This window comes from Urocitellus parryii, chromosome 13 (assembly GCF_045843805.1).
Source record: "Urocitellus parryii isolate mUroPar1 chromosome 13, mUroPar1.hap1, whole genome shotgun sequence".
Classification (NCBI taxonomy): domain Eukaryota; kingdom Metazoa; phylum Chordata; class Mammalia; order Rodentia; family Sciuridae; genus Urocitellus; species Urocitellus parryii.
Genome location: NC_135543.1, coordinates 24,031,537 through 24,057,986, shown reverse-complemented (window position 1 = coordinate 24,057,986; position 26,450 = coordinate 24,031,537). Strand labels below are relative to the sequence as shown.

Below are 26,450 nucleotides of genomic sequence, written 5' to 3'. Positions count from 1 at the left end.
CGAGTGCAGACTAGCATCTTAATATTTTTCCATCTTTCTCACATTTGATACCTGGGACAGTAGCATTTTCAGCCTAACTCTTTAAAAACCCAGGACTACCCAAAGACCCTGAGCATATTAGAGACTGGGTCTATTAATTTTGCTTTAGAAACTAATATGCAAAATACTTTATCTGGAGGTCACTTGTACCACTGTCTGATTCACAGCTTCTCAGAGGCCCAGGCCCATTATTTTTGTTTTCAAAACATCTCACCACAAGCTCACCCACTCCTGTGGTTTGTCAACCTCTGGATGTCAGTAGATGCCATTTTCAGGGTTATAAATAAGGGTAAGTCCTCTGCAGGAAATTTGTTATGTATTTTTAATATCTTAATTTAGACATTCTTCAGTTAACAAAGATCAGAGCTGGGCCACTTCCACTTTATAGAACAGGTACCTTTTAGATGGCCACAGGGACTGCTTGGTGGTTGTAGATTATTGTGTGTTTGTGGTTTTGTTTTTTTTTTTTTTTTTAAGACTGAAATAAAACCTTTTAAAAAAAACTTTCTTATTTCAGGTGTTTTTATTCTGAGCAGTATGTACCCAAAATAATGAGAGAGATGTGTCTTAGTTCACACTTTCCACAGGCTCTCCATCTCTGATTTGATCCATTTTTTTACCAGATTCCACAGATGCGCAGGGTCATTTCACTGCACTTGTTTCCTTCTTGCTCTCACCGGGAAGCAAGCTAATGTGGGAAACGCACATCTTCAGACTTCATTGAGGAACTCCAGGCTGAGACACGCAGGGATGTGGATTGAGTCCATTGTCAGGGAAGATGGATTAAATGGAAACAAAACAGGAAACATGTGTTTGGAGTCTAACAACAGTTGCTGAGGGTCATTCCGCTCTTGTAGTTGTGCCTACGGGGAAGAACAAGGCCACATAAAAACTTACTACATTTGAAATAGCCAATTTAAGTGGATTCACAAAAGTGAGCTGGTATATAGCATGGGAATATTTCTGCGCTTATTAATAAAGCTGTCAGGACCAGGAGAATGCGGTCTCCCTGTATCCAAGATATTGAGTGGTGCAGGGAGAAGCTCTGGTTTAAGCCTGTCAATCAGATAATTCTCTAGAAGGGAGAAAGCTTAATTAAAAGAAAAAAATTCCATCTAAGAGGAGCAGGTAAAGATAGATCTCAGGGTACAAATCATGTACAGAGGCACTGGAGTAAAGTGGTTGCAGGCATAGGTTCTAGAAGCAGACAGCTTGAGCACTTGTACCACCCTGGGCAAATTTATGAACCTTTCTCTTCCAGTTTCCTGGAACAGGGAAGAACAACAGGACATAAATTGGCAGAAGAGGAAGTCTAGGGTTTGGTCCCTCCACTAGGGAAACTATGCAGTTAGAAGGAGTGGTTGTTATCAGCTATTTCAGAACTCTGGAACCTGCCTGGACACTTATTTTAACTGGGAGAGGGTCTGACTGAAGGAGAGGCTGATCTTTGCTGTGAGCAGCATGTAGAACTGGCTACCATGCCCCATTCCTCAGCCCCAGAGCAGCTGTGGGGACAGACAACTGCATTTCTAGAGCTGCTTGGTTCCAGGAAAAGCAATGGGACCTGGTCCTCCAAAAATTTGAGATTGTGTGCACTTTGGTTGGTCTGGGGGCATCCCAGACAGAAGCCTGCCTTGGTTTAAGGCCTTCCCCCCCCATCCCCCACTTCTTTTGGTACTTGGGATTGAACCCAGGGGTGCTTAACCACCGAGCCACATTGCCAGCCCTTGTAAAAATTTGAGACAGAGTCTCACAGTTGCATAGGGCCTTGCTAAGTTGCTGAGTCTGGCTTTGAACTAGCAATCCTCCTGCCTCATCCTCCTGAACTGCTGGGATTACAGGTATGCGCCACCATACCTGGCCCAGTTCAGGCATCTCTTGGGATGCAGTGGCTAAAATCACTATCATTTTTACTATCAAAGACCTGGAACTATCAAATGGAGTATTTAAAAGGTCAGATCCTCTTCGCTTTTCCTCCTATTTGAAGCCAGACATTTTAAGAAAAGTATAATAATTGAAATGAAAAATTCACTGAAGCGTTCAACAGTGGACTTAAGTAGGCTGAAGAAAGGGTCAATAAACTTGAAGATAGACACCTCAAACAATCCAGTCTAAGAGGAAGAAAAAACAATGAGTTAAAATGAATAGAACTTGAGCAACCAGGTACCAATATACCAGCATACATATTTTAGAAGTCCCAGGAAAGAGAAAAGAGGGCAGAAAAATATTTGAATAATGCCCCAAAACATCCTGAATCTGATGAAAGACATATTTATGCCACATTCAAGAAACTTGAATCCCACCTTGAATAAACTCTAAGATATATACAGTGTGAGAAATATTACAAATTGTCAAAACCCAAAGACAAGGAATCTTGACATCAAGGGCAATAACTTGTCAGAAGGTATCCTCAAAATAAGATCAGAAGCCATGGAGGTTAGGAGACAGTGGGATGAAAATGTCTGAAGGAAAAAACACGTCAGCTGAGAATTTTATATCTGATACAAGTGTCCTTCAAGAATGAAGCAGACATTTTTTCTTTCCTTCCTTTCCCCTCTCTTGGAACTGGAGATTGAACCCAGGGGTGCTCTACTACTGAGCTACATTCCCAGCTATTTATTTACTTATTTTTTTAGCTCTTTTATTTTTTGAGACAGGGTCTGGCCAAGTTGTCAAAGTTGGCCTCGCTTCAGCCTTCTGAGTTGCTGGGATTACAGGCTATGCCACCACACCTGGAATTAAGTTGTTTCTAGAGACAAGGAAGGACATTATATATCAGAAAAAGGTTCGATCCATCAAGAACAATTACAAGCACATATATACCTAGCAACAGAGCCCTAAATTATATGAACCCAAAACTGACAGAACTGCAGGAAGAAATGGTTCTCCAATGCTTGCTGGACACTTCAACACCTCACTTTCAATAACAGATGAAATAAAACTGAAAATTGATAGAGGGCCATGAACGACATGACAAGCCCTTCAGACCTAACACACATACAGAACACTCAAGAGCAGAAACCTTTTTGGGGTAATATTTTTAGTTGTAGATGGACACAAGTGCTCTACCACTGAGCCACAACCCCAACCCCAGAAACACATCCTTGATGTAGGTGGAACATTCTCCAGGACATTCCATAGATTATACAAAACAGTCTTATTAAACTTCAGACTGAAGTCATATAACCATTTCTGGTTACAATGGAATAAGACTAGAAATAAAGGAAAACTGGAAAATCCACCAAGATGTGGAAATTAACAATCTCAAATAGCTCATGGGTCATGTAAATCACAACTGAAAAAGAAGAGCAAACTAAACTCAAGACAGGCAACACAAAGGAAATAAAAATTACAATGGAGATAAATGGAGAATAGAAGAATATAACAAAAAATTAAATCAAAAGTTGGTTCAATAAAATTGATAAGTCTTCAGCTAAACTAAGAAAAAAAGAGTGAATTCAGAAATAACCAAAATCAGAAATGGATGTGAGGATGTTACTATCAAATTTACAGAAATAAAAAGGGTTAAGAGAATGCTAAAATCAGTTTTATACTAACAAATTGGATAATCTAGATGAAATGGATAAAATCCTGGTAGCACAAACTATCAAAACTCACTCAAGGGCTGGACCTGTAGCTCAGTGGCAGAGCACTTGCCTATCATGTGTGAGGCACTGGGCTTGATTCTTAGCACCACATAAAAGAAAATAAAGGCATTCTATCCATTTATAACTAATTTTTTAAAAAAATTAATAGAAAATCTGAATATAAAACAAGATTGAATTAGTAATGAAATGCCTCTCAACAAGAAAAGGCCAGGTTCAGAGAGCTTCAATGGTTATTCTACCAAACATTTAAAGAATAAATGCTAATTCCTCTCAAATTTTTCCAAAAGAAAAAATTTTTTGGAAGACAAAAGCAGCACTTCCTAACTCATTTTATGAAGCCAGTAATGATCTGATACCAAAGTCAAAGACACTACAAGAAAATGTTATTAAAAAACCAGATACAAAAGGACAAATTACGTGTCTACTTAATGAAACATCTAGACTAGACCAATTCAGAGAGAAGAGAAGTTCCCAGAGGCTGGGGGAAGGGAAATAGATGAATATATGTCACTGCTCAAATGGGTATTCCTATCGAGGATGATGGACCGATTCTGCAAATAGTGTTGATGGTTCCCTAACATTGTCAATGTACTTACTGCCACCAAATTGTACGTGTAGAAATGATTAAAATGGTACAACATTACCATAATTTAGATCTGGAATGTCATCCACAAGCACATGCATTAAAGGGCTGGCCCCCAGCCTTGGTACTGTTGAGGGTGGTGGCATCTCCAGGAGGCAGGGCCCATTGGGAGGAAGTCAGGTCTTCAGGGACATGCCTGGGGGGGGGGATGTTTGGAACACTATCCCCTTCCTGTGTCTTTTGCTTCTTGGCCTCCATGATGCAAATAGGCCTGTCACATGTTCCTGTTATGATGTACTATGGCCTAAAGAATAGGGCCAAGTGTCCAGGGATGGAACCTCTGGACACTGTGAGTCAAAATAAATCTTTCCTCCTTCTAAGATAATTACTTCTAGCATTTTGTCACAGCGACACAAAGCTAACACATAACAAAAACAGGAACAAAAGGTGGAGGGATGGGGAGAGCACCCTTCTCATAAGACTAGGAAGATCAAGCGTGAACGCATGTAAAATGCTGGGTGCAGCTGCTAGTTCGTGGTAAGTGCCGCTTGTTATTAAATGGACACACCTCCCTGTACTTGCCTGTGCATTCACAACCAACCTCAGAACCTCAGACTGCAGGGAGGAGCTGAGCTCTTACAAAGGCCACTCAACTGTGGAAGTATTGCTAAGAGGAAAATCCATCATCTTGATTTTGTGAAAACACAGGTCATCCCACACTAGCTTGAGATATGAAGTGTTTTTTTCCTCTTTGAGAAAAGGCAACTTTATTGCTTCAAATAGTGACAACATTTTGATATGCTGTGACTTTCTGGAGATTTCATCATTTCTCAATTTTTAGCAGTGGCAAGACAATGAGCACTCATCTGCTCAACTCCTCCAGAAGTTAGAGTGAGGCCAGCTGGAATACCCAACAGCACCTCTATTTTTCTTAAGCTTTGAAACAGGGGCCGAGGTCAGTAAATATGTGGGCACATTTGGAAGGTACTGGGAAACTGGCTTGCAGAAGAAAACCAGTTTGACATAGGATTGTGAGATGGCCAAACAGTGGCAGCAGCACTTTAATTGATTACATCATTTTCAGTTGCCTGGAGAGTGTGAATGGAAAGTGCTCCTGATGTCCCCAGGTCTCAATCACAAAATACCAAGGCGTCTGGCATCTTAAAAAATGGGCTAAAATTTTGAGGCAATTTTAACAGTTTGAAAAAACAGTTGGAAATAAGAAGTTTAAGAGAGAAGGATATTCAGGGAGGAATGAGCTACAAGCCTAATTCAAGTTCATAAATGATAGCTCTGGTGGGGCCTGGCAGACTGATCTCTCCTGGGATCAGCGGTTTCTCACACTCAGCCCACTCTGAGCTCTGCTGCATCCATTATTACAAACCTATCATACAGCATGTGAAAACGTGGCAGGAAGCTTTGAAAAATAATAATTCTTAGAGTCTTTATGCTCATCTTATTTCTCTATTAGAAAGATATCAATAGTCTTTACTATTTAAAGGACTTGAAAAAATTGTTAAGCATTTAGAGTATAAAAATGAGACAAAAGTTAATTATTTCATATATTACAATTTAACTGCAAAGAGCATGTATACATTTAATTAATTAAAATCTCTTGGGCTGGGGATGTGGCTCAAGCGGTAGCGTGCTCGCCTGGCATGCGTGCAGCCCGGGTTCGATCCTCAGCACCACATACAAAGATGTTGTGTCCACTGAAAACTAAAAAATAAATATTAAAATTCTCTCTTTAAAAAAAAATTCTCAAGGCAAATCTGCTCACGAAACCCTCTTGTAGATCCTTTGGTGAGTTTAACATCCCTCTCAAATTTAAATTAAAAAATTTTAAATTACTTTAACTGACATGTAAACGTTGTAAGTGTTTGTGGGGTAGCACGTGATGTTTCAGTACATTCATACGTTCAAATTGTTTTTTAAAGGTCAGTACATTCTGCATTTAGCACTCAACCAATAGCTTTCTTTAATAAAGAACTTGAATTTATGGTAAATGGTTCAAGTGTGGGACTGTTTCCTCTGAACACTCATAGGTTGAAGCAAAGCATAAAACTAGAGCTGGCAAAAAAAAATTTTTTTTTGGATAAAAATCCTGAATAAGATGCAGGATCTGCCGGTCAGTGTATTTAGTCATATTTACAGACACTTGACCTCCATGACATGTTTTCTATGTCCTTTAGTCATTAAACCTGCAGTCTGACTTACCATATATTCTTTGACCTTTGGCCTGAATTCCCTTCTTGTAAACAGTGCTATTGCCAGTTTATAATCAGTTATACTTCTTCCGCTGGTATGTGTATCTCAGATGTACCAGGGAGACTTTCTAAACTTGTACTTTTGCTTGGGTCATTTACCACCCCTCCATAAAAATCAGCAGTGAGGGCTGGGATCTCAGGCTTCCTTCTGTCATTGGACTCTGGCTCCCCTTTCTGCAGCTGGCTATGTGCTACCCTAACTGGATCCTTTCCATTGGCACCTCCCCTGCCCTGGAATGGCATGCGTTGGCACGAGGGCCTGTTTTCCTCTGCAGGCTGTATCTTTAATAATCCTGTGATTTCTCCATTGCCCGTAAGAAAACAGTCAACCTTCAGTCTGACTTGGCATCACTTCCTTGACTTTTGGCCTCGATCCTCTAATTAGACACCGGGCTAAAGTTCATGTATTCGTTGCCACAACACTTTTCAGACACAAGGTGATCTTTCTAAATCTCTGGATCTCTACAATGAAACACAGAATAGGCTCTGAATAAAATCTTGAGTGTTTCAGAGGAAAGCTTCTTCTACAAAAAGCCTATGCTTTCTCTAGGTTCTTCAACTTCCTCCCTGATTCCTCCTCTGATCAATTTTCCTACTGCTGTCTTTTTTTTTTTTTTTTTTTAATCCTTGTTTCATGTTGGCATCACTTTACTTGCTAAGGAGTCTCCAAGGTCTTCCCTATGTGCAATCATGGGAGAAACATGCCCTGTTGTTCTGAGTGATCCCTGTGCTGTCAGTCACCACCGCACACACAGGCCAGGTGCTCAGTTCAAGATTACCAGGGGCTTAACTCAAGGAAGCCAGGGCAGATTTCAAAAATCATTTGCCTAAAATATTTTTTTCCAAGCAGATTTTTTTAAGGGCAAATATTATGAGTCTTAAAGATAAAGACACCATTTAAACTCTTAAGTCTTAAGAATGTTTCTTAGTTCCATTTGTGAGTAGAGTTGATATTCTGCTCTCTGAAAATTCCATTTGGTGCCTTAGTAATGTGCTACTGGGAAACAAAATACTTAGATTCAGTTTAAGATTTGAGTGGCAGAGACTAACAGTTCAGTCTTGTGTGTATATAGTTAACAAGTTATTCACAGGTGTTAGGGTTCATGTTTATTTAAACAGAATGCCTAGGAATGGGAGGTCTTCTAGTAGTTTATTAAAGGTTAAAACCTAAAAGTTCAGGGCTGGGGTTGTAGCTCAATGGTAGAGCCCTTGCCTAGCACATGTGAGGCACCGAGTTCGATTTTCAGAATCACATAAAAATAAAGGTGTGGTATTCATCTAGAACTATTTTTTTAAACCATAAAAGTTCACTTCTTTTTACAGTTTTAGATGAGAACTTTACAGAATTGATTAGTATTTTAAAACTTACTTGGATTGTTCGTATAAAGGACACTGTTACTCGCTCTTCAAATTCATTCAGGGGTGTATAAAGGTTTAAAATTTTGACGATCTGTTGGAATGAAAACAAAAGTTTATTAACACAGAGCTACATGAACAGAAGACAACCTTAAAGACCAGATGACACTGGTGTAAGAGCATGATCTTTAGACAGGACTTATAATATGGAAGGAGCTGGACTGACATTTACAGTAGGAATCCACACTCAGGGCTCACTTGGGAGATCTGAGACTTTTCCCTCATCCACATTCCCATCAACCCTGTTCCTGTGCTTGGTTGCCTATAGACAATGAGGAATTCAGAAATCTGTTGCCTGAAATCCTCAGCCTGTTATCTACCAGTAAGGACAAGATTTCTTCCAAGGAATAGTGAGAGTCTTACCTTAGATGCCTCGTTTAGGCACCCAAATCCCCTTCTACCTCCCTCTCCCATGAAAAATGAAATGCAAAACTTCATGTATAAAAGAGATTTTCTGCTTATTTGGAAGGGAGATAATCTTTGGTTTGCTTACTGATTGGTGGAAGTAGCCCACCCAGCTGTAGAGCCAGCTGCAATCTAGAAGTTCTTATGAAAGAAAAGTACAATTAAAAGAGGGCAACATTGGAAAACTTTTAGTACATTTGCAGAAGGAAACAATGTTCTTAAGAGTTCAATAGTTCATTTATTAGTAATTAGTGCAGGAGGTAAAGAGAGGTGTGTTTACTTTGTTACGCAAAGTTTGGAGCTTACTGTTTTAGATGTTGGGGGCGGGGCATGCACTTGATTTAGAAAGTCTAGTTTCTTTGTGCCAGTCTCTGTAGCCATTTCCAGTAGGCACACCCAGAACAGAGGGCAAGGTCTGGCTGTCTGTGGATCTATCTTTTTTAGACAGGTGATATGTCTGCAACTGAGTTGCAATATAAATACAATTTTGGAAGGGGGGAAAAAAGAAAGTGACATTTAAATACTTCTTGATTCTTAATGACTTTCATTTAAACCAATATAAATGGAGTCTTAAGGGAAAACAATCATATTGAAATAATTGGAAAGAGTAGATGCTTGATGCTGAAAAGTTCAGAAAAATTTAAAATTTCTACATAAGGAATAATTCAGAACTCATTATTTAAAACAAGTAGTGGCTAGGTGCAATGGCACACATCTGTGATCCCAACTACTCTAGAGGATGAGGGAGGATTCCAAGTTCAAGTCCAACTGGGGCAACTTAGCCATACTCCTTCTCAAAATTAAAGTGTTGGGGCATAGATCAGTGGCAGAGTGCTTGTATAGCGTATGCAAGGCCAGTGGGTTCAATTCCCAGTACAGAAGGGGTTGCAGCAGGGAGAGCCCTTGTTTTCTTTTGTGTGGACTGGGGATTGAACAGAGCCACTTTACCACAGAGTTTCATCACCAGTGCTTTTTAGTTTTTGAGATAGGGCCTTGCTAAATTGCTGCAGCTGTTCTCAGACTTGTGATCCTTCTGTGTCATCCTCCCAAACTGCTGTGATTACTGATGTGCCCTATGTGCCTGGTTACTACCTCATTTTCTAAGTGAGCAAGAAGAACCAGCTGCTGTTACAGGAAACAGCAGCTGTGGCATCTTGTTTCACAGACCAAAGCGGTGTCTGGCTACATAAAGGCAGGGGGTGCACCCCTAAACACACATACCCACCCCCACAGCGGCAAGAACAGATTGAGAAGCAGGACTTGCCCTAAGCACCGGGGTTGACAGAGAGCTAGAATAACCCTACCTGCTGGGTGCTGAGGGAGGTACACAGAGAACAGATGGCCTCGGCGTCCTCGTGGGTTTTCTTCTTTAACTGCAGGAGCTGGGCGGCTTGGATCAGAGGTTCCATGGTCTGAGCTGCTCCGCTCTGGTGAAGGTTCCTTCCCCGAAGCCACTCTTCAAGCTCACTTATATTATACCTTAGCCACAGGTAAAAAGGGAGTGGTTAAGCCCCAATTCATTGACTGAAGGCACCCCTGTGCTTTGAGGATAGCTGCCACCAGTGTCATCAAACTCACCTCAACTACCTCACAGGTTACAAGCTGGAAAGGTAGCTGTTTGTTTATTGAAGAACAAACGAATCAAAGAATGAAGGGGACTAAAAAGCCACCAAAGAAGAAATACTGAAATAAATTTTTATAAAGCAATAGAGAAGGCATTAGATATACTGAATTGAAACAATGTATATTTAAATTTCACAAGCATATTTGTAGTCTTTGTAAGCCTTCATGCCTCCTAACTCACTGATTTCTCTTACCTGGCCACATTGTATCTAGTCTTCAACTATATAAAAGTCCTTAAGCTTTAATGTTTACCACCTTGGTGGTAATGAATTTCCTCAACCAATAAAAAGAACCTGAGTTTGAATCATACGCTGTGACAAGCACTATTAGATCAGGACTTCATTTTTAGAGGCAAGCACATTATGCTCTGCTTCCAGCTAGTGTCGGGAGTCCCTTCTCTCCCTTTGTTGGATGAGAGCCTCTCTCACCTGAGTTGCATGCCTGTGCTCCACGAGCAGACGTCCTTCCGTAGGAGCAGGTTGTTAAGAGTCACTGCGGTGATCATGTAGAAGAGCTGTTTGAACACCTGCAGGATGATCTCAGGGTCCAGGCCCTGGTCACACATGACGGTGTGAAAGCAATTCATCTGGCGGATGATGGCTTCCAGGCAGTATGAGTTATCCCCGTCTGCCATGCTGGAGGAGCGCTTCCGGTAGCCCATTGGCTTCACACCAGATAGACCCTGAATGCTCTCATTTTCTAACATGGCAGAAACTGAAAGAAAAACATGGTTAGAGAAGCTTGCAGGTCCTCACAAACAAGCTCTGATGCTGGACTGCTCAACAGCACTCACTGTTTTCGCAGTGATCCCATCCAGAGGTGCACAACGTTGACATGCTCAGGAACTTACAACTTTTGGCAAAGCATTTCTAATGTGTTGATCTCTGTGTGGAATAAAATATCTAAGGACCAAATTTTTGCTTAAATTTATTGATGGAATAAAGATGATACACATGCACTAGCTTGATTCTCTACTGCCTGCACCAAGTCCAAGATGAGAACTGAACAATTTGAGTGCAGTCCTGGCCCAGCCACTATGTCAACATTAGGTTAGTTACTGAGACACTCTTAACCATGGTGCTTTATGACCAGTACCCTCTTCTTTGGGTACCAACAATCCTATGAGGTACCCATTTCGCTGATAGGAAACAGGCATAAAGAGTTTAAATAACTTGCTTATAGTCATGTGGCTAGGAACTCAGGGCCAGGATTTGAACCCAAACTGACTGACTTCGAAAGCAGTGCTACCAACCCTCCCATCATTCCACATGCTGTAGTATCTCCAGTTTCTCTGTGCCTTAGAAGATGACAAGAAGAAAGATTTGGAATAAATCTTATTCCAAGGGACATACTTATAGATTGGTCCTACTTGGAATTCACCCCAAACCTACTAGTGTTATAAGAACCCGGAGAAAATATTACACATCTGACCAGGTTCACATTCCTCCCCAGCCTTCATACAGCAGAGAGTGCTGTACATGGGTTTCCTTTCTTTTAACCTAAAACATAGCTGCTCTTATTTTTCCAATTCTGATTTCATGTTCAGTGCCAAGTACACTCCCTGCTTTGAACAGAGTGAGTGTTCAGCAAATATTATTGCCTGAGGTTTTACTGCTGTGTTCTTGCCTGTGAACACACAAAAGGCTTTCCTTTTTTCATGAAAAATACAAAATGGACAAGAGGATACTATTTTATTGTATGTGCATTTATGCCTTTGAGTTCATATTTATTACCTATTGAAATTTCTTCAGGAAAAATAATACAACATACTACAGGAGAGGAAAAAATCATTCCATTAAGCTAGCATATTTGGGTGAGATGGCATTGAAAATTTCACAGGTGTCAGGCACAATGTGCACAGCTCCGTAGGCCTTCTCTGGGAAGGCCCTGGCTAATACATCGGGCTCCCTGAAGATGGGAGACTTCCAGAGCCCGGAATGAGGGCTAGAACCCTCCTGTGCTAACTTACCTATCATTGGCTGCAACAAGCCCTCAGCGATTTTAATGAGCTGCTGGTAGATCTGAATGGAAAGGTCGCTCAGCACTTGACGGTATTCAGTGAGGTCAAAGTTCTTAAGACAATGTTCATTCTGCTTTGCGGTGTTCTGAGTCATGAAGCCCTGGAGAGGAAAGATCCGTATTACTGAGATTCTGCGTCTCTTGGCCTCAGTACAACTTCTGAGCCTCTGGTTTCTTTAGCAATGTATTTGTGGGGACTCCACCCACCTAGGACCTCCCCATCAGTCTTCAATGGTGGCCCTTGAACTCAAAGGTAGGGAAAATACTCAAAATGACAGAGAAGCCACACTGTAATTAAAAAGGCTTAGGCAATTTAGTCTAAATCCCTAAAGTGTCCCAAGGCATCAAAGCCTGATTGGCACCAGCTCAAGCAAAGAGGGACCCATGATTTCCACTTTGTCTAGTGCTATCCCCTAAAACAGAGTGGACACAGCTCCTAAAGGAGTGTCCATGTGATAGATTATGTGTCTGTATAAAGAGACATTTTATATGGACTATCACTGGGCATCAGAATTATCAGATGTACTGAAATGATTCTACCACAACATCACTGTGTCCCTTTAGCTTTCTGTATTAACAGGAAGAAATAACACGGAAGCTCAAAGAATTGCTAATATAAAAGGCACTCCTGTGACCAATTTTTTTTTAATTCAGGTCAAGGGAAACCAAAGGCAGGTAAAAAGATGTATGCTTTCAAAAGGGTGACAATCCCCAGTGAAGCTTCTTGTGCTGTGCCAAGTTACACAGTTTTTTTTTAATATAGAGGGAAAAAAAAGCAGCTAGGAGAGAGACTGATGCAATGACTTCGGCGGTCTTTCATTCCTCCTCATTACTTAGACCACAAAGACCTGGTTATTATGTGGTTCCAGTCTTGTTCCCGAGAACACAGAGCACATGAAACAGCCGCTATGACAGTCCCTGGCTTTACACAATGTTCCACTCAGAACACATGTAAGTTTGGGTGAAGTGATGATCCTTAATAAGATAACATTAAATGTCATCCCAAGCTCACAGTAAAAGCTTGTGGATATCATGGTTACATAACAGAAGGCGTCTGTCTGAAATGAAGGCCATTTCTCCCACCTTTAACTCACTCCCTAATAAAAGCAGGTGATCAAACTGAAGTTGTGATGCTTGGGAGAGGAGTACAGTCCAGCCATATTCCAAAGTCAAGACTGACTGCGATGGCACAGCTTTTATTATTACCCCAGGGAGAAAGAAGTGTACCAAAAATTGATCTGTTACAAAAAAGATGGAACAAAGCTTTAAAGTGTCCTACTGGGCCAGGTGCCTATAATCCCAGTGACTAGGGAGGCCAAGGCAGAAGGATCAGCAACTAAGAAAGATATCTCAAAAACAAACAACAAAAAAAAAAACAACAAAAAAAGAACTGGGGATGTAGTTCACTGGACAAGTGCCACAGGGTTCAAAACTCAATTAAAGCACATGAAACAGCTGCCATTACAGTTGCATTGTTTTCATTAGGCTACATCTTGACCTTGGGACGGGCGCATGGTGAGATACGTGAAAGAAAAAGTGGAACAGACCTGTGAGGATCTGAGAGCAGGCAGGGCTGGCACTGGAGAGACTGAGGAAAGTGCCTTATGTTAGAAAGGCTGACCGTGCAGCTTGAGAGAGATGCTTGAATTGGGGATGGCAAGTTCTGGATAAAGCGGGGTCGCAGGGGTCCAGGGTGGAACATAAAATGATAGTGACAATTGGGCCTCCGGCCAAGGAATCCAACTGAGTTGGAAGCATGAAGCTGGGCCTCAAGGTTAGTTTGTATAAATGTAGTTCTGATGACTGGGTGCCTCATTTTTCAGGGACATCTTTATCCTAAAATGGACAAACTTATCAGTTGGCTTAGGAGACAGCCTGACACACTAGACAATTAAGCTTTCTTTCAGCTTTCACCTACACGGGCTCTTCTAGGACAGCTTTGGAAATGACAGGCCACGAGGGGTTTCTTGGAGAATCCCAGGGGCTGACAATGGGTGGGTTAGCAAACTCATTTCCCTACCAATTCTACTCACTGGACAAAGGGGCCCTTGGACTCACTGAAGCCTCCTGGAGGCAGGTCTCCTGTGGCTTCCCCTGCTCCTGCTTTCAGTTATCAGGGATGGCAAGGCATACCTGCCATCAGAAGGTGTACCAAAGACTGTATACCTGTCTTTTTAGGCGATCCAGAGCAACTCATAACTCCAAGTGGACAAAGCAGGATACACCTTCTGGTACCACTCACCTCGTCCCCACTGTACTGCTTCAAACAATGAAGGAGGCGACAGGTGTTGGATAACCAGAATGACGTCATCTCAAAGTCATCATTGTGCTTCTGTGAAAAGGACATCCCCGGTATGAGTAAGTACTTCCCATTGGGTGAAATGCTCACTTTGGGCCTCTCTTCCCATGTTTCTCACTCTTGCCCAGCATTCCCCAGCAGCCCCGACACTGGACAGGGCACCTGCCAGTTACAGGAGAAGACCTGCTGAGAGACTGCCTTATTGCTCCTCCACTACCAGGGATGGCATACCCAACCCCTTCCTGGCCCCCTGATCATGGTGCACATTCAGGAACCCATACAACAAACATACTGTCATCTACAGCTGAAGGATGTGAAGCCAAGTGGCACAGATGTGGCCAGGCCCCAGCAGCCCCTGGCTGTTGTCTGCTTACCCCGCCCGGCAGGGGGCCAGACTGGCCCCGATTGTGAGATTGTGAACTACCAGCTACTCAACACAAAGAATGCGAGGGAGCATGCTAGTGAAATGCTCTGGTGTCCCAGTTATTAACAGGTCTGATGTCTAATGGTTTCATCTCCAAAAAAAAAAAAAAAAAAAAAAGGCAATGAACTCATAACTACATGAACAGCTATAGCCTAGTTCCTGCACAAAAGCCAGAGCCTTCATGAGCTCGCTCTGTGGGGTAAGCATTGCCTTTATCTAAGTGCAGACAGAAGAGAGGTGTAAGCTATGACAATCAACAAAGGTTGAATGTAGTGACCATGGGGCTGGAGCAGGCTAATTTAGTTCTTGATTAGGAAAGGCTTTCCTTAAGGGAGGGACATTTTCAGTCAGTCCTAGGTAGTATCAGACTGGCCTAAGACTCCAGCTGAAGCCTGTGAGAGGTCAAGGCCAGAGACAAATTTGAGCCTCATAAGCATGTGGATAGGACATGGTTAGAGCTGTGAGTGGCTAAAACTACTCACAGTATGGAGCCTGGTAGGGAAGACTTTGCAGCCGTGGGTATGGAGCCAGAGCTAATGGGTGGCTGGTAATCTCAGAGCAGGGACCACAGGCTAAGGGAATCCAGAACTAGTAAGGCCTTAGTGCTCTTGGTGTCGAGGAAAATGGAGGATAATCTCTAAGGGCAGCAATACCTGGGGCTCACTCAGGACTTCCTGAGGTAGAAATCTAAGGGCCTCAAAAGCCTCCCTTGCTACTGCCTAGGGGTAGGTTCACCTCCTTGCAGACTAGCGACACAGTGGCTACCACTACACTTTTTGAAGAACCTTGTATATTTAGGTGACATTCTTAAGTTGCTTTAACACACGGTAAGTAACCCCATCCTGACCCAGGCTGGGTCACCTTGCAAATTGACAAATGTCAGAAGCTCTGCCTGTTCCACTGCCCTTCTCAGCAAGCACCTGGCCCCTAGGGAAGGTGAAGGTGGCCTGGGCTCCAGACGTGCCTCTGAAGTCACTCTGGGGTAAGGCCAGCTTGTTCTTGGCTGCAGCAGCAAAACCATCGGTAAGCACTGGGTGTCCCTGGAGGCTCACTGGAGTTCTGGGCTTCCTGCCATTTCTGAACCTGAGCACCCTTCTCTGGGGAGTGCTGGGCATCCCAGTTACTACAGTTGGAAGTTTGGGAAAAGCACTTCTCAGAACCCAGGCAGAGAAGCAATGGGGAGGCGCTGGTTTTACACATTTCACTGTGAACCACGACTTTCTGTTCAGGTCACATACCTTTAGGACTTTCTTAATGCCATTGATGGTGGAGGTGAGCAAGGAGTGCACCTTGAGGTCGTCATTGGTGTAGTCCGCGTGTCTGATGCACATGTAGAGGATGTATGCGGGGAGGCAGGGCACTGTGCCCGACAGCATCTGGGGCTTCAGGTCTAACAGCAATGACAGCAAGAGTTAGATCTAAGTGGGACACTGGCAGTGAGAATCCTGGCCTCAAACAGAAAGGTTTGCAATATTTCCTTGTAGCTCAGCTAGGAAGGCCTCTCATGGGAGGGAGGTTGGGAGACGGGCAGGAGAGAAACTGCCCAAGGTTATACAAATTCCTTTCAACCCTGATAGACCAGATTTTCAATACTATTTTAAAAAAATAAAGACCATATTCTTCCTTGTTTGCATTATAACAACAAAACAGGCTCCTCATTCCCTACTCTTACAACATAAAGGAAAACAGCCGAGGAGTTACACAGAGGCTATGGACTTGAGTCAAGAAGGGGCCTGTGGCCAGGGGCAGGCTGCAGGCAGGACCTGGTTCCCTTGCTAGGTGAGAATGCCAACCCCTCTTCATCCCCACTTGCTACTACAGGTACACTGGGTTCTCTGACAGTCTGAATATAAAGGCTGGCCCTGGGAGAATTTGGCAAATTGTATGTGCCCAAAGACACAGCCAATCTGCCAAGGACTGGGAAGGCTGGAGCAACCTCTGGCCCATGGAACCATCCGTTTGGGAAATAAATTACCTGGCAACTCTTGCCCTGCTACCTCCTAGCCAATAACCCAGCAGGCCACTGCCACTCTGCCCCCTCCCAGCCTTTTCCCCGTCCAGCAGCTCTATTCTACATCCCCTGCCCATCTCCACCCCCAATGCAGGTCTGCTGTGGCAGGACTGCTCCAGCCTGGTGCCTCATGTCTCTCTGCACCTACCCAGACACTCTCCCTCAGCCCTTGGCCCACTTCCTGCTCACACCCCCTGGCTAGATCCAGGGGAAAGCTGTCAGAGTGCTTTTTGTTTCCGAGCATGCTAACAGAATAAAAACCAACGCTTAAAACAGTGACTGATAAAGAATCTAGAGAAGTTAGAAGAAAGATCTGGTCATAACATGCGAGTCTGGGGCCCCAAAAGTGTCACTGCAGCCTCTTACTGTATCCTGGCTTTCACTCTTACCCCATCCAAGCTAAGCCCACCAACCCCTCGACGTGCAGGCAGGCAATATGCTCAAGTTTTCCACCAGAGCTGGCCCAGGGTGGGGCTGTGCTGCTAGCATCTCTAGCTGCTTCCTGAGTTTCATCATTCTCTCAAATCCATCTTTCTAGTTAATTCTAACTACAGACCATAATACTCTGGATACATGGTTAACATGCATTTTTTTTTTTTTAAGTTTGGCAGATGGCTGTGGACTGGCCCTTGGCTCTGATTTGAATGCAAGTAACACCAGAAAAAAATATCTTGTAGGCCCAGACTTTCAACCCATAGCTTTTTTCAAGCCTGACTCATGTGCAGACTACAAGCCTTGGCATATTCTATTGTGATGAAGCAGTTTGCTTGGGCTTCCCAACTGGATGGGAGCATCCGGAGTGGGTGGGGACCTTGACTCTTTCTTTTCTCCTCAGAGAAACAAGCTAGTGCCTTCCTGAGGCATCCATTCATTTAGATGGGGTCTTGTGGAAGGCTGATGATTGGGTACTTTTCCTAAGCAGCTCAGCAGGAAGTGACCTTGCCTAGAGCCATCTGAGCAATGACAGCAGGAACAAGCCACCTGTCTGGCACTGTTTTAAACAGAAGTCTTATTTACTTAGTTAACCCTGACACTGTATAGTTTGGAGTTTATGGAAGAGTAAACGTTCATTCCTAATAGAAGCAGTCTGCTTAAGGATGTTTAACATGAATTTGTGTCACCTTTGTCACATCTGTCACAATTATAGGGCAAACTAATCTCCATTACAGAACAAAATGTCCAGGCATAAGCAGGTTACTAAAAACAAAAACCATGAAAGGAAAGTCTGTGCTAGACACAGTCACACTCCCTTTTCCCAGTAGCCTCAGCCCCAGGCACGGTAGCTCAGTGGAGCGGAAGTGCAATAACCTTCAATGAATTCCTCAAGAACAATGGTTTCCTCTTTCTTGAACTGAACTACCTCGCTAAAGCTGCCATCTGACTCCTGAGAAGGCTTTGCAATTGCACCATCACATTTAGCCTTGCTATGCTTCACATGAGGGGATGAGAAGATGGGGGCCCCCCATCTCCATTTTACAGATGGGGACATCAAGGCACCACAAAGAAGAGAGCTCATAGCTCATGACTATGAGCTGGGCAGGCAGGTGAGGAGAGCAGCTTTCAAGAGCCTGGTGTTTCAGCCCAGAAGGCAGCTCCCCCACCAAGCCACCTGGAGTTATTCAGGCACAAACCTGTACAACCTGCAAACAGGACACAGACCCCCCTCCCTAAGCAGCCAAGAAGAGAGACCCTGAGAGGAAGAAGTTCCCTTTCTGACTTAACGGGGAAAACTCTGCCCTCTTCGGTAGGGTGGCAGGTCTTTCAGTCCTGAGGACAAGGCAGGCCAGCCTTGACCTTGCCAGATTCCTGAAAGGGGGAATGCAGGGACATTACAGACCAAGCCCAGGGAACCTTCACAAAGGACCAGAGTGACCCTAGGATCTTTGCATGAACTCAGTGCTCTTCAGACTTCAGTGTGTATATGAACCACCTGGATTTTTTGCTATGTGCATTCTAATTTGGGAGGTCTGGAGTGGAGCCTGGGAGTCTGCACTTCAAGCACCCTTTCAGGGACCATCCTGTGAGCAACAAATTGTTACCATCGATTCTCCCAATTCTGTGCTATTGGTGCAATCCTCTTCCCCATGTGACACCTGAGAACATGACCTCAGCCACGTGGCTAGGAAAGGCCCAGTTTGCATAAAGGCCATGTGGCTCCAAAGACTACATTCCTAAGTAAGCACAGCACTTACAAACTGCAAAGTTTTTCACAAACAGGAACTTAAACCTTTGATCTACTATTTACCCATTATATGACCTGGGAAAGTTATTAGAATGATCCAGGTTTCCTTCAGGAAGCTAATGTGCACCTGGGTAAGTGAGGGGGGCTGGCAGCTCCCCCATCTCTACCCACCACAGGCAGAATGGAGACCTCCGTTTCCCGAGATTAGGCTGCAATTTACAGGGGTCAGATTTTACTTTGGAAAAGCAATGGGTTATGATTAGAAGCAGCTGGAGACAGAGGGTGAGGAGGAGGGGGGGCAGTGTTGTGTGGGGGACACAGGGATGGGGGGTTATGTTTGAAATGGGAGTTGGGGAGGAGGGCTGGCATGTGGGGGTCTCATGGTGGGTCCTGACCTGTCACCAGGTTCCGGATGAGGAGGGCCTCGTCTTCTTTGTGGTACTCCAGCATGCCCTGGAAGTCCTTCTCTTTCCTCTGGACCGTGACCTGCCTGGTAAGCTCATGGTGCCGTCTGTCACTCTGGGCCAATGCCTGGGCAGCTGAGTGGGAAAGAAACAACAGGAAGCATGAATGGGACCTGCAGCTGAAGGCCCGTAGTGAGCTGTGCCTGTGGACAGAAGCTCGGACCTGGGTCTGGAGAGGGGTGCTCAGGGTTCCCAAGCTCCCACATTCTACATGATCTGTTCCTGTGGCCTCTGCCACAATCTAGCTGCGGGACAAAGGAAAGGGAAACTCCTGAAAGGGTGCTGGGCAGGCTTTGGACCAGGGTAGTGGGCAGCAAGGTGTCCTACCCTCCAGCTGGCAGCTGCTGCTTCTCTGCAATCAAGTCATAAGGGGAAACCATCTTTCTGGGAAGATGTCGTGACCCTGGCCAGGCCTGCTGGATTCCTTGTGTGTGACCACAAAATGGCCATCATGACACAGCCACAGTGCAATTACAAGTATCTGAGGACCCTGCAATGCCTTTGGCATAGACAGGGGAGCAGATGTGCCAGAGTACATAGAAAGACACTGATACCCCAATGCAGAGTCAAGCTCAGGAGCCTGTGACATGCAACTACATAAGTAATGCAACTACATAAGGTAATGATTCTGGAGGAATCCTGGTGGTGTGGTTGGGGGTACAAAGGGCTTTGACTCATTCAATGCTTCATTCAGGCCTTCCCTCATTCTGATTCCTTGGGAGAGCAGTGGGCACCCAGATATACCCCCCAAGCCCACAATGGACACCTACTGCATGCAGGGTGTTGTTCTAAGTATAGGATTAGATATGATGGATTGGCCAAGAACAAGGTTGGAGAGTCTAGCTAAAGAGATATATGTGAATGTTCACTCTAAAACAGACCCTCAACACAGCTTGCCAGGTGCCAGGCCAGAAGTGTGCTAATGTAGCTAGAGCTGGTAAGACCTCACAAAGGAGTAGGGGAAGGGCTGGTCCATCGAGCCACCAAACCCCACATCACACAAGTCCCTGGACAAATGGCAGAGAAGCAAAGGCCCACCCAGGGTGGGTGTTGCTCCCTGTGCTGCCAGGGGGGTCTGGGTGTATACAGGGCCAGGTGGAGAGGCACACTCGACAAGGGCTGGAGTTTCCTCTGAAGGTCCTAGGGAAGAGACAGAGGACAGATAGCACCGTGAGCAGAAGCAGGGCCTGGGAAGTCATCTGGGAGCAGGGGACAAGGATTGGTCATAGGGGAATGAGCAGGGCAGACACAGAGAAGCACCAGAAGAGAGTGATAGGTCTTTACGATTGAGCAAACGGAGAGGCTAGAAGCCAAGAAACTAGGAGAATGAGAACCTGAGGAACAGAAAATGAGAAATTCAAAGATGAAGAGGGTACGTTGGCGGGTGCGAGGAAGAGATCGCTCCTGCCTGCATATGCCTGGTGTGGGTCCCAGATGTTTCTAACTCCTGGAGCCCAGGAGTAGAGCAGCTGGTGAATGTAAACAGGTGAATAAATGAACAAAGCACCACTGGTGATGAGGGCTGTGTCAGGACATCATATGGTGATGGGCTGGTGGCTCTTGAGCAGAGGGAGGAAGGATGCAGTGAGGTATGCAGGCAGTGGGAAGCCGCGGGAGCTCCAAGCAGGTTGCACGCTTAGATTTGCAGCAGGGTTGGAGAGAGGAGAGAACATTCCCAGTGCTCTGGGAACATGACTGAGATCTCTGCCTATCCTCTCTGGGCAGACTCCAGACTGGTAATTTGAACTTGACATTTCATGGCACAGAATGAGGCCCCTGGGGCCGGGATTTTGTGTTACACAACATACTTTCACACCAGAATGTCTTGCCTCCAACTCTGAGCTCTCTGAAGGCGGGAACCACTAGGTCACCTTCTCAGCATCTCATTCCTCCAGTTCCACAGAGCCTTGTTCAGAGTGGGCACAAAAAGAAAGCCACCTGCTCAATTCATGTTTTTGGTCTGGACTCTGAAAACAGAATGTGTGAACCTATGGCCCCCCCCCCCCCCCACACGGGTGGTACTGGGGACTGAACCTAGGGGTGCTCTACCACCAAGTTACATCCCCAACCTTGTTTATTTTTTGAGGCAGGCTGTTGCTAAGTTATCCAGTCCGGTTGCAAACTTGCAATCCTCCTGCTTCAAACTCCCAAGTCACTGGGATTATAGGTATGTGCCATCATGCCCAACCAGGGTCTGAATTCTTCCATGGCATGGCTGGCATGAGCACAGTCATTAGGAAATTGGTGACACGCAGTGTGCCACAGGGCAGGCAGTCCATCCCTCGGCACTGCCAGGCACCTCTGCTTCACCACTCGCGCTCACACACACACACTCTACCTTCTAGGTCCTGGACTTTCTTCATGTAAATCTTCAGTTGCTTTTTGAGCTTCCTCTCATTCTTTTCCAGCTTTTCTACCAGTTCTTTAAGGTCCTGAGAGCAGAAGGAATAGGATGAGGAAGGACTTGAGTCTGGCCCTGGATGAGAGGTTTATTCTTGCTGGAAGCAGAGTGGCCTAAGGGAGGGCTATGGGTACTGTCTGAGGAGCCCTGGCCAGAAAGGCTGCCCCATGCTGGCTATAGTTCCCTGCTCTGGAGCCCAGGAAGCGGGCCATGGGTCAGACTCCATTCTCAGCAGCAACAGGGCAAATTCCTCCTGGTTCTGGCTCGAGGGTGCCTTGTGTAAACCCAGGGCTCCCCAGATCACGCCTGCTCAGGTTGCTGAGCCAGCAGCCTGGGCATCCTGGGGATGGGTGGACGGTGTCCTGGGTAGGAATGGACAGGTAGAGGTCTAGGAATGGGGGTGCTGGGACACTTGGCTGGGAGGTCAGTGAGTTTACCTGGGCCCAGAAGCCAAACAAGGCAGCAGCTATAGGCCCAATCCCTAGTAACTATTGCCACTGGAAGCAAGTCCCTCGGGGACCAAGAACAGCAAGCTGTTGTACTGCCACTAACCTCATCTGATTCAGCATGGAAGGCAGAAGGCCCTAGCTCTATCACCATTAGAGCCCCGTCTGGAAACCTTACTTCTATTGACCTATGACGCTCTTGTGGGACAGGGACTCTCTTCCACTTTCCTGGCATCTGCCAGGGCTCCTTCAGTGACTGCCTGCAAGGAGAGCCATCAACTCCCCCTCCTGTCAGGTGGCAAGGGCCATCCCTCACTACACCTGGCCTAGCCTCATCATTTGTCTTGATCCATAGCAGGTGACAGCGGTGATGCTCTGCTAGTTTTGGGACGAGGCCTCAAGAGGCCCCACAGCTGCCACTTGCATTCCCTGGGAAGCCAGTCGCCATGTAAAGCAGTACACGGAGAGGGAGAGACCACAAGGAGAACCGACGCCCCAGAAGTGGGAATGAAGCCGTCTTAGATCTTCTGGCTTCAGCTGACACCTTGTGGAGAAGAGACAAGCTGTCTCCAATGAACTCTGCCTGAATTCCTGATGGACACAACAGTGGCTGCTATTTTAAACCACTGAGTAATACCAAGAAAAACAGTTATTTCATTTATCTACCATCAGCAAACTAGGGATTTCCAGAATCTATTCCCACTACAGGGCTAAGGATGTGAACATTGTCCATCTAGCCATCCCAATCCTTTTTTTCTAGAACAAGACTCCCAGAGCTATGATCCACGAGGCATGGCTACTCACCAGATTCTCGTTGGTCAACCGGGATATCTCCTGCTGGACGCCAAATTCCACCTGGGCCTCTGGGGATAGCAGCAGTGTCTGGCAGAAGGTCTGCTGCTGTTTGTCCATCTCCTCCTTCAGGGCCTCCACCTGGGCCTTGAGGTTCTCCACCTGTTCCTCATGCTCCAGGCTCTGGGCCTGCAGCTGTGCCTCCAGCAACCTGCACCAAGGAAAGAGGGACAGGTGACCATGTGGTTGGGGCAGCACCCCCAAGTGAGGGGCTACAGACAAATACAACAAGGGAGCAGCCAAGCACGCAGCAGCGGTTGCACATCCCCAACGGGATGTACACAGTGGGGAGACACGCCACGGAGGCCAGCAGGCAAGCAGGCTGGCCTGTCCTCTCCGATGACAGAAAACCAAGGCCAAAAGCACCCTAGGCTTATTAGCCCTTTTTCCTGACCCTGTATTTCATTCTGTGAGTATTTTGGGATGGAGACACTGCCGTATCTAAGTCAGCAGCACAAATTTCTTATAGTAAATACAGCATCTGTCTTCCCTAAAGTTCACAAGAATGCCCTTGCTAAGATAAAACTCTGATAAACTAATTACATTATTTGCTCACTTTCCCTAGACTACCCACAAGTTTTAGAAAGGCAAGGGGCCAGAGGTAGATGAGTCAGTTCTATAGCAGCACTGGGCAGATCACCTGGCTCCCAGTGGCTCCTCAATCAAGTAACACAAATGAGGAAATGATTGAGGAATGCACCACAGGCTTATTGCCAAAAGAAAACAGCAATGTGAGGATTGTGGAGGATAGCTTGGTAATAAAATCAACACTTTAGGTGACATGCAATATTTAGATAGCATCCAACATTGGCTAAAATACACTTAATCACTAATAGGTTGTAGATTTAACAAGAGTAGAAACACCTGGTTCTAGGATGCTGCCCAGGGATGTGTCCACTATTCATGTCTGCCCTATGCTCCAAGTGGATAGGGTGGACTCAGCCCAGGGTGTAGGGTACAGGATTCCTGCCCAAGCATCAAGCTAGCTTCCTAAGTGTGTGGAGAAGCCAAAGGCTGAGAGAGATTCAAGGCCACAGCCAGGGGCCGGTTCTATGAGCCAGGACTCCTGATGCACAGGCCTGTGGGCTACTTCAACACATTCATCTGCTTATCTGTCACACCACATTTGACCTGCCAATAGAGAGGCCCAAGGAATGACCAGCTTAACACATGGGTCTCTATTCCAATACAACATGCTTCTGAGTGGACAGGAATCTGATCATATTGCATAATAACCAACATAATAACAGAACTAGCAGCTGCTGTTCCTTCTGCTCCACACCAAGCACAAAGAGATCCACCTGCAGTCATTTTCCTTATGACCAAGTGTGGCAGGTCATGTTATGATCCACCTGTGAAGAACCTGTCATCAGGCTCACAGGTCATACAGGGCCATGTTTGAACCCAGTGAAAGGCTGCAGAGTCAGGAGACTCGCTGCCATGACAGAGCTCCACCACATTATCAGCGAAAGAAGGGAGAGGGCCACAAGAGGCTAGCAGGAGCTGAGGGCGTGGGGCTCTTCCTCCAGTTCTGCCATCAGGCTGCTGAGGGACCCAGGCATGGCACTCACAGCACCTTTGAGCATCCATTTTCTCTAATGGGAAATGAGTCTAATGACCATTGCCCCATCTCTTGTTGGGAGGTGCAAATGAACAATGTGGTGCCACACGTCCCTAAAAGCCACACTGGCACGGAGCATGTGACAGACCACCCCATCACGTCATGCCCTTTCTCCAAGTGCTGAACGTTGCTGGCTAAACTACTCACCCACTGCTGAAGGCTGATGAGTATCAGTTCAGCTTGGTACTAACTGAATTTTCTGCAAAACCAGCAAATTTTCTACATAATATTCCAAGCTTCAGTATTGTTCCCCCACAAGGGCCAGGGAGACCAACTCCAAGGCACTTCATCAGCTCCAGGGAGGCCCCAACACCTGGACCAGCCACATGCTGACGGCAGGTCTTGAGGAGCCTTGTGTTAGAAGAGCTGGCTCACAAGTCAGGCTGATGTTTTTGGCTGACACTGTAGTTAGGATGGTCAATAAGTAGTGTGGAAGAAGTGTGGGACTGGGAACCCTCCCCCACAAGCTGGGGAGTGAACCCAGGACCTCACACATGCTAGGCAAATGCTCTACCAGAGAGCTATATACCAAGCCCTTCTTTTGCTGTTTGAGACATAGCAAAAGTTGTCCAGGCCATCTTTCAGCTATGATCCTCCTGCTTCAGCCTCCTTAGTAGCTGGGGTTACAGGCCTGCACACCAGGCCTGGCTCTCTGCTTTGCTCTTAACAGCTGTCTGCCTGCTGCCCCATACGTACCTCCTAGGTCTCCACCTATAGAATGTGGGGGTTGGACTATGTGGTTCCTGAGGCTCAGATGGGCACCCAGTGCTATCACAAGCAGCTTCCCCTGACCCCATCCATAGAGCCTGGACATAAATGATAGGCAGGCAACTCCAGGGACTACTGGCCAGCAGCAACCCCAACTGTGCCCCCAAGCCCTTACACACACTGGGCTGAAACACAAGGAGCAAAGACGTGAGCAGGCGGACAAAGCAGACACAGGAAGACAGGAGCACATTTGACCTGGCAACTTGTTTTAAGCCTTGGTAGGCCAAGCCGAGTTCTCCATCTTCATTCAAGTATCCCCAATCCTCAGTCTGGCTAGAAATAAAGGACAGAAACAGAGGTGTCCAGTGTAGAGAGAGAGAGAGAGAGAGAGAGAGAGAGAGGGGCAGGTGGAGATCCTGGGAACCAGAGGTGATGCTAGCCAAGATTTGAAAACCAGAGGGCAAAGCCGGCAGGCTCCTCCTCCCCTTCCTCCTGCATTTTGGGGGCCTGCAGACTGCATCTGAGTACCCCAGGTTCCGTTACTGGCTGGGAAGGGGACTCTTGTGCTCTCCTGTGGGGCCCATTGATAATCACAGGAGGGAACATGTTGCCAAAGAGCAGAGGGCGGAGCTTGTTCTGACAGCTCTGTGAACAGCAGGGACCCAGTACCCATGGCACTTCCTTCTGTCAGAATCAGTTAAAGGGACAGAGACACACAAACAGGGTCAGAAGGAAAGGGCCTTGTGTGTGCTTGGGTAGCTGCAGGTGGTAAGCAGGCCCTTGCTGCCAGGAAGGATATGTACGCAGAGCAGCAGGTGAAGCACCAGGAGACCAGGGGACTGCATAACCCGCCTGCTTTACAAAGCACTTCTGTCACTCCTTAAGGGTGCGAGGGTGTTAAACAGCCTCAACTCCAGCTCTCCTTGTAGAGGCTTATGTGAAGAAATAACTAAATCAACTTCACAGGATGAGAACCAAAGGATCTCCCCCCCCCACCCCCCTTGGCTTTGACCATGGGTACATTCTCCTGTTATCTAGGGGAAGCAGACATCTGCCTTCCACCTGCAAGCTACTGCTGCCTC

The 26,450-nt window shown here is 45.8% G+C and overlaps 1 protein-coding gene across 1 annotated transcript in view; it reads right to left on the bottom strand.

Moving 5' to 3' along the window:
- Positions 1-594: 594 nt before the first annotated feature.
- Positions 595-26,450, bottom strand: part of Myo5b (myosin VB) — a 194,518-nt gene continuing 168,662 nt past the window's right edge. The window contains exons 30-40 of the mRNA XM_077792393.1: positions 25,624-25,701; positions 22,992-23,190; positions 21,679-21,772; positions 19,272-19,415; positions 15,922-16,073; positions 14,203-14,292; positions 11,911-12,061; positions 10,370-10,655; positions 9,623-9,797; positions 7,867-7,947; positions 595-902 (exon numbers count right to left, since the gene is read on the bottom strand). Coding sequence (XP_077648519.1) covers positions 750-902; positions 7,867-7,947; positions 9,623-9,797; positions 10,370-10,655; positions 11,911-12,061; positions 14,203-14,292; positions 15,922-16,073; positions 19,272-19,415; positions 21,679-21,772; positions 22,992-23,190; positions 25,624-25,701 — 1,603 coding nt within the window. The 3' untranslated portion in view covers positions 595-749. The remainder of the gene's footprint in view (positions 903-7,866; positions 7,948-9,622; positions 9,798-10,369; positions 10,656-11,910; positions 12,062-14,202; positions 14,293-15,921; positions 16,074-19,271; positions 19,416-21,678; positions 21,773-22,991; positions 23,191-25,623; positions 25,702-26,450) is intronic.